Source organism: Labeo rohita, chromosome 5 (assembly GCF_022985175.1).
Source record: "Labeo rohita strain BAU-BD-2019 chromosome 5, IGBB_LRoh.1.0, whole genome shotgun sequence".
NCBI classification, from domain to species: Eukaryota; Metazoa; Chordata; class Actinopteri; order Cypriniformes; family Cyprinidae; genus Labeo; species Labeo rohita.
In genome coordinates, this window is record NC_066873.1 from 7,669,766 (window position 1) to 7,677,498 (window position 7,733).

At 35.5% G+C, this 7,733-nt stretch overlaps 1 protein-coding gene across 1 annotated transcript; it reads left to right on the forward strand.

The window, feature by feature from the left end:
• Window positions 1-2,641: 2,641 nt before the first annotated feature.
• On the forward strand, window positions 2,642-7,733 carry sat2b (spermidine/spermine N1-acetyltransferase family member 2b). The gene is made up of 6 exons (XM_051108725.1): window positions 2,642-2,832; window positions 2,915-2,966; window positions 3,060-3,143; window positions 3,789-3,890; window positions 3,966-4,006; window positions 7,332-7,733. The coding sequence occupies exons 1-6, from the start codon at window positions 2,770-2,772 to the stop codon at window positions 7,503-7,505; spliced, it is 516 nt and encodes a 171-aa protein (XP_050964682.1). The 5' UTR covers window positions 2,642-2,769; the 3' UTR covers window positions 7,506-7,733.

The following is a 7,733-nucleotide window of genomic DNA, read 5'->3' on the forward strand; positions in this document are numbered from 1 at the left end:
GCTACATGTAATGATGAGGCAATAATAATTGGTTGAAATTAAATATCAAAAGTAAGTAGTCATATTGTTTTACTGATAAACACTATTAAAATACATTAAGACATGTATAAACAATAAAATTGCGTGTTATAGTCTAAGAAATGACGGCGCCAGCGGCCTGACGATTGTTGTTAAACTTTGCATTACGAGCAAACCATTGTTTTTCCATTACCATTTAATCTGTATGTTTGGCCACATGTTTATGATAGAAATACTACACCCAACAGTTTAAAGTTGTATTTTGAAACCCAAAAATTTATTTATAAATATATTGATGCGTTCATGTGTTGCTGGCGTATGTTTTTAAGTTGCTACAAATAATTCAACAGCACAAGTTTTGTCCACATTCCCAAATGCAAGTTATTGTGGAAAATAAATTACCAAGCATAGAATAAATTAAGGCAGTGGCTATATGCACTAAGTGTAAATAGCAATAGAGGCTATTTACACTGTTAAAATAGGATTTTTTTGCTATTTATACCACTTATTGCAATTATCTGCACCTCAGTATTTAAGTACATTCTAAAACAGTATTTACTGAGTGTACATTTTAATTCAAATTATTAAATAGATGCCATGGTTGACACCTTATTAGGACAATAAATCCCTGCAGTTAGGACCCTAACCCTACCCAGTTTTATTTTCAACTTTTTGATTATTTCCTTCATTTTATCAAAAATAAATGCTTTTCTGATGTGATCTGAAATTTAACAAGTGAGAAAAAAATGTTTGCCAAAGGCAAATTCGAACCTAAGTCGATCGCGTCAGAATGTGTACGACACGCAATTTACTCTCTGTGCCATTGAAGTTGATAAGTCACGTTGAGTGTATTTGTAATCATGACTAGCCCATTCACACGTTGGTGGGTTGAGTTAGTGCAAATAGACATTCACATAAAGACATACAAGGACCGTAAATGGCTCTGCCACAAACTCAACTCTGTTGAACAAAACAGTACCAGAGGGTTAAAGGGATACAGATGTTTATGTTGTCCCAAGCACATATTTCTTTTTCTTTCTTCTCTGGAAAATAAAAAATTAAAAGACTTATTGAAGACCACCTTTGTACTTAAATGCAACACATAAACTTTTGGAGTTTTAGGTTCTCACGGAGTGGGAAATATAAAATTATAAATATATAAAACGAAATATAAAATTACAGTATACTGGATACCAGCTATCTTTTCTTTTTAAAGAACTGTGTTGAGTCTTCACTCCAGGGATGAGGATTGAAGTGTGTTCTCCTTTTATTCACCGCTTTTATAATTTAAATTTTATTTCTCTCTGTTATGCCTCCTCAATTCCTCTAGACTTCTAAGGAGGAGGCAACACAGCCAATACACACAAAGACACGCACACTCATAATACATGGAATAAATTTAGAATTCTTATGCACTGTTGCCAATTTTGTTAGTTATCTAATTACTGTAAAATCAATAGCCTATAGCAAATAGCCTACATCTACTAATGGAAACTTTTAAAATGCCTTTTAAGGCGGCAGAAACGACGTGTGTATGAGGCATCATGAAATGCAACGTACATAGAAGAGGACATATGTATCAAACGTCATGAAATGCGATGACGTATGTATCAGGCGTCATGAATTGCGACGTACATAGTTCAGATGTACCTATCACACGTCGTTTTTATGTAAATTTCTCACGTACGCCGCCGTCACGTCGCCGCCTAGGATAGGTTCTACAGTGACGTCGCCGTAACGTCGTCGCGGGTCTATCTTCTGCCCTCCCTATCAATCCCATTCAAAATTTGAGACGGTCTGACGGCGATGTAAGGGTAGACTGCGCCTTATCCTTAGCCTGCTTAGCCTTAAAACGGCACGATATGCCCCTCGTAACTGTCTACTTCGGCAGGTAATCCGTGTCACATTCCACACGACCAAACCAGTTAAGCGCAAGCCGCGCCCTCTACGCGAAAACCCCACCCCGGAGCCACGAGTCACGTCTCCGGCTCGATTTCACTGGTCAATCCGGTTACGCGGTCGCCGCCCCTGAGAAGAAGTTTAGAAACCAATCAAGGTCGTTGACGATGGATGCATCGCTGACAAAGGGTCACATATTGTTTGCTATACAAAAGAATTAATAATAAGTTAAAAACAAAAAAAACAAAAAAATTATATATATATATATATATATATATATTAAATATATATTAAATATATATATATATATATATATATATATATATATTATCTTTTTGTGTTTTCCGGTTTTTGTTTTGTACAATACGTGAGTGCAGTTTACTCAAGCGTTAAACTACTCTGTGAGCATGTTTTATAGTCTATATGTAGTTTTAAGCACTGTGTTTATTCATTTTGTACACCGTTTTATTTAAATTGTAAACTGTGAGTACGTCGTTTCACTTTTTGGGTATTGTATTAAAATTAGTGTGTTTCGGGGCGGCCGTAACGCTGTGTAGCCAATCAGCGCTGTGATACAGTTGACCAATGAAATCGAGCCGGAGACGTGAGTCGCGGCTCCGGGGTGGGGTTTTCGCTTAGAGGGCGTGGTTTGCGCTTAACTGGTTTGGGGGAAAAAATGACGCCTCGCCATATGCCGATAGAGGCTGCGCAAAGCTTACGATATATGACGCTCTTGAACACGTCTCGCTCTCTCGTTGGACTGACGCGTTTGTAGAGTCGGACTTTAATGCAGTATTGTTCACTTGTCAAAGGCAGTGGAGGAAATCAGGAAACGCTGTTTGCCTATGCAAAATGAGTTTTACTATTTGTGCAGCCAAACCTGAAGACTGTAAAGATATAGCACGCATGATTATGGTGAGACAACGCCATTCAGAACTTCTTAAGCGTGTGTTGAGTGCAGAATGATTTTCTATAATCTTTGAATGTTTTATTGTAGGAATTGGCCGTTTATGAAAAGATGCCCGACCAAGTGAAGATATCCCATAAAGGTTATTTTTAAATAAGCTAATCCATTTCAGGCTATTAAAGTTAAAATGAAGCCACATGTTTCTTACTAAGTATGGCTCTACTGGTTTTCTTAGAGTTGGAGAGGGATGGATTTGGCCCCAATCCTTTTTACCAGTGTCTTGTAGCTGAGGTACCTGAGGACCATAAGTCTAAAGATGGTAATAATGACTCTTAAAAGACCAAAACTACATGATGTCAAGAGATAACTGGGCAATAATCACCAATAATCTTTAATGTACCTGAAATGACCTGTTACATTAAATTTACCAACAAAGCTCATTACATTCACATTTACATTTATTTAATTAGCAGATACTTTTATCCAAAGTGACAAATGAGGAATACAACAAGCGATTCATCATAAAGAGGCAATAAACACAAGAAGTGTTACTAATATATATATATATATATATATATATATATATATATATGTGTGTGTGTGTGTGTGTGTGTGTGTGTGTGTGTGTGTGTTCTTGAATATCGTCAGGGATATGGCATTCTGGATAGGGCTGGGAAGATCATTCCACCAGCAAGGAACTGTGAATGAGTGTTCACTGCTCATCAGCCCCCAGCAATAATTAATCTCAGTTGCTATGACAAAGCTCAAAAGTCACACCTTCATGAGACCAATGCATGAACAGCACCCACTTCCCTATTTTAAGACTCCACAATTTTTTCTTCATAGTTTTACTGCATTTTAACTAATTAGTAATTAACAGCCACATTAAATTGAGTGTTATAAGGTTTTAAAACTTTATATTTATATCTTCAGAAGTATTTTGAGAGCAACTGTCATCCCACAGGACATACCAAGGTTGGCTATGCTCTCTTCTTCTATACATACAGCACTTGGAAAGGGAGGACTGTGTATATGGAAGATCTGTATGTGATGCCAGAGTACAGAGGTGTGTATACTTCATCAATAAGTTGAAGAGTTTTATTGAAAAAGCTGAACTCAGTGATATCTGCTTACACTACAGGTAAAGGCATTGGAAAGGCTTTAATGGCAACTGTCGCCAAAGTAAGTTATTACATTTTTTTTTAAAAAATATGTAGTTACAGTGCACAGCATAAATGAGTACACCCCTCTAAAACTTAACAAATGGAGCAATTACTCCTTACTTGTAAGACATTTTAGAGTTCTTTGGATATATAATGTTCCAACAAGCCTGCTTGATCAATTACCAAAGAAGAATGTCAAAATTATTTAGCAAAATTCGATTTTTTTATCAAAGTGATAAAATGTGTTGCAAAAATCAGTACACCCTCCTGAAAGTTACTAAAAAAAACTAAAAAAAAGAAAACAAAAGTGTAGGTTTAAGGCTATTTTTGATCAACAGGTAAGCATACTAAACCAAAACTTTTAAAGACAAGTAATTTCCTGACAGTTAAAGGTATTTCGTAGCCTACTAAATCATACTCAGATTTAATGCTGTCAGCAATGAAACCACTTGGGAGAGAACTGCCAGGTGACTGATTTCTTAGCATAAAAGAGGACAGTAGAATGCCGAATTATTGTTTTAAGTGTAAAAATATAGCAGAAGTAGCACCGACTTTCAAAAACAATGGACTTGTAGTCAAAACACAATAAACTCATTTAACCTCTTCCAAGGCCCATATTTACAAAATACAGACTTATGGGAATCCATTCTCTGGTCTTAAGAGACCAAGTCAATCATTTCGGATCCAAAAGCATCCAAAATGTTCTGGTGTTGCTATGAAGTACAGTGAGAAGTGCCTGGTACCCACAGTGACATTCAGAGGTAGTAAAGCTCTTCTATAGGGATGCATGAGTGCTGAAGGTGTGAGGAAGTTGTTCTTTATCAATGCTGTCATGAATTCACACACCACATGAATTCACACACCACTAATCAGTGCCGGCCCGTCCAACAGGCGATACAGGTGGTCGCCTAGGGCCCCACCTTAAGGGGAGGGCCCCGCGGCCGCAAGATTATTAATTGGATTTTTAGATGCGTTCGATTTGAAGCGGCACTGCGCAGAAAGATCCGTTTTTAAAATCAAAGTACCACAAGAGCTATAGAGTGCGGGCAGCTCTGCATGCTTTCAAATCACTCTTGCGGTACTTGAATGTCATACACCGGTCGGTGTGCGCAGCGAAACTTCAAGCCGCACATACCTTCTGACTACATAGCTAGGGTGACGCACCAGTGCTGTTCAGTACGGCATATGTGACAAACGTATGAGAAAAATTATCAGTCTTTGTGTTCTAATTTACTTCAGTAGAACGCATGCAAGTATTTTGCATGGGTTTGAATCTGTTTACAAACCTGTTGCCTATTGAGAACATTTTAATGACATTTTCTTTGCTCCAGATTCATTTAATAACATAAGTCGAGGTTTTGAAATACCTTTCTTTTGTGATCTGACGTGGTTTCACATCACAGAATAAGGCAAAATCATTATTTTATGTTGTATTCTATATAGTGATAAAGGCTGTTAATTGGCTTTGCATTGCATCTAAAAATACCTGATATGGCTCGAAGAACAGATAAATCATTTAGTCACAATCGTGCAGATGTCTCCATGTTTCATGGGTTAAAACGTCTCTATATGAGTTTTATTCAGCTTTGTCACCTTTTTCCATATTAGGGATTTCCTGTATGAATGAAACATTATATTACATGTATTACATATATTAACACCTTATTTTGGGTAAAAATAGGAATAATAATACTTCTGTAAGTTTTTTTCTCCAGTGTAGAGGAGAAGCTTTTCGGACAAAAAAAAATTAAGATTTTTAATCATAATTTATTTTATAATGAATTTGTATACCTTTCTAAACATTTATAGTTGGGCCTCCTGTATGTCATGCTGCAGTTTTCCGTAAAATAAATTGATAATCGTTAACAATAATTATTGTTTTGTTTAATGTATTTACTTAGTAATAACAATAATCAGAATTAGTCATATTGATCAAAACAACATTTTGGCTAAATTGTGCAGCCCTAAACCAGGCACAACAAACTCAGTGTTCTTTAGGAATTTTTGTTAAATAAAGTCTGAAAACCTTTCAGTTCAGATTTTATTTTGTTTAGATTTTGGAAATCACTTAGTATTGCCTCTCAGAATAGAATGAAGATTATGATCTCTCAGAATGATAAAGAGATTAAAGAGAAGTTGTGGTAGAAATGGAATCCAAACAATATCTTTCCGGAGCTGGAAAAAAGGATGTTTTGCTATATACATAATATTTATTGCTGTAGTACTTGCTTTATACATACAGTGATGGCAATGATCACAGACAGACTTGTCATATAAGGAAAACTGAGACACATTTAGCATTTTACTTTAATAATAAATACAATACATAAATACAAGTCTAATGCAATAAAGATTTTTTTTTTCCCTTGAGATCATCAATCAATCCTTAAAAACAAGTAGAATGGCCTGCATTTCTAATCATTTATGAATATTAGTAGGCCTATGTTTATTTTTATGTTAATTTTTTTTTAAACATATATTTGTTGAATGTGTTACAAATAATGCACAGTCACGCTTAAATATTGAAATAGTCATTTTATGTGCTTTCTCTTCACTCATCAAATTTCTATGACAGTTTTCTTACACTAGTGGCCCATTTTCAATATCTTGCCTAGGGCCCCACACACCTACAGGACGGCACTGACTGTAATACAAAAAACTGAAACTGCAGATGCTACCCTCTCCTAATTTCCTGCATTATTGGGCATTTTTCAGCATGACAATGAAGATATTCAAGGTGAAAATCCTTCAGCGGACATATGTTTCACTCAGTCTTAATGCTTTGGAGCAGCTGTGGGGATTCTGTAGAGACAACCTGAGCAAAACTCCCCATTAAAGACCAGGGCATTTAAGGAGGCCATCCTCCAGGAGATGTGAAAATTTGTCATGAACTTGTACACTCAGTGCCAAGAAGGGTCAGAGCAATACATTTAAAGTTCTGGAGGACATGCTAAGTATTAGAATATTATACATTTGCTGAATTACATCTAGAGTGTACTAATTTCTGCAATCCTTTATTTAAACAAAATTGGCAAATTTATTTTACAGAATATATTGGCATATTGGTTGTTGTTTTTATTAAGTATATGTTAAATACATTTACATTTTGCCATCTTTCCATGACTTATATTAGTGATCATTAAGAAAATACATCTTTTATATTTATTCAGAGGGGGTGTACTTATTTATGCTGTGCACTGTATAAATTATCTGGATAAATCTGTGTATTATGATATTTAAATGTATTTTACGATATTTTGTGCTTAAACAAGGCTAGTTATCTTAATGAATGATCAGTATGATTTTAATGTAAAAAGGTAAATGTAGTTTTTGTTACTTTATAGGTGGCCAAAGAGCAGCATTGTGTGCGTTTACAGTTCTCTGTACTAGACTGGAACAAGCCCTCTCTAGACTTTTATTTGGCTAAAGGTGCAGAGGACCTCACAGCTAAAGAGGGCTGGCATTTTCTCCGCTTTCATGGAATAGCTCTGGATAATCTAGCACTGGAAGCACCTTAAAGAACATTAAGACATGTGACAAGTTTAGTTAATGTCAGTGTCTAGTTTTGCTTTGTATGTTTAAATGCCTTACCTTCAGTCTTAGAAGAAAAGGTTTGAATGTTGAAACAAGAAAAATAAAAATGTTGATAATATTATAATTAATCTTTTAATTAAATTTAACTTTGTGCAATGCAAAGTAATTTTGACATCTTTGAAATACATGTTGTAATAAACATCTTGCAAATA

Bases quoted from the DNA above. Each gene is read 5' to 3' on its own strand.
- sat2b (XM_051108725.1), top strand. From the start codon at position 2,770: ATGAGTTTTACTATTTGTGCAGCCAAACCTGAAGACTGTAAAGATATA. The intron at 3,144-3,788 runs GTAATAATGACT...GTCATCCCACAG, and splicing joins GGACCATAAGTCTAAAGATG to GACATACCAAGGTTGGCTAT. The intron at 3,891-3,965 runs GTGTGTATACTT...CTTACACTACAG, and splicing joins TGTGATGCCAGAGTACAGAG to GTAAAGGCATTGGAAAGGCT.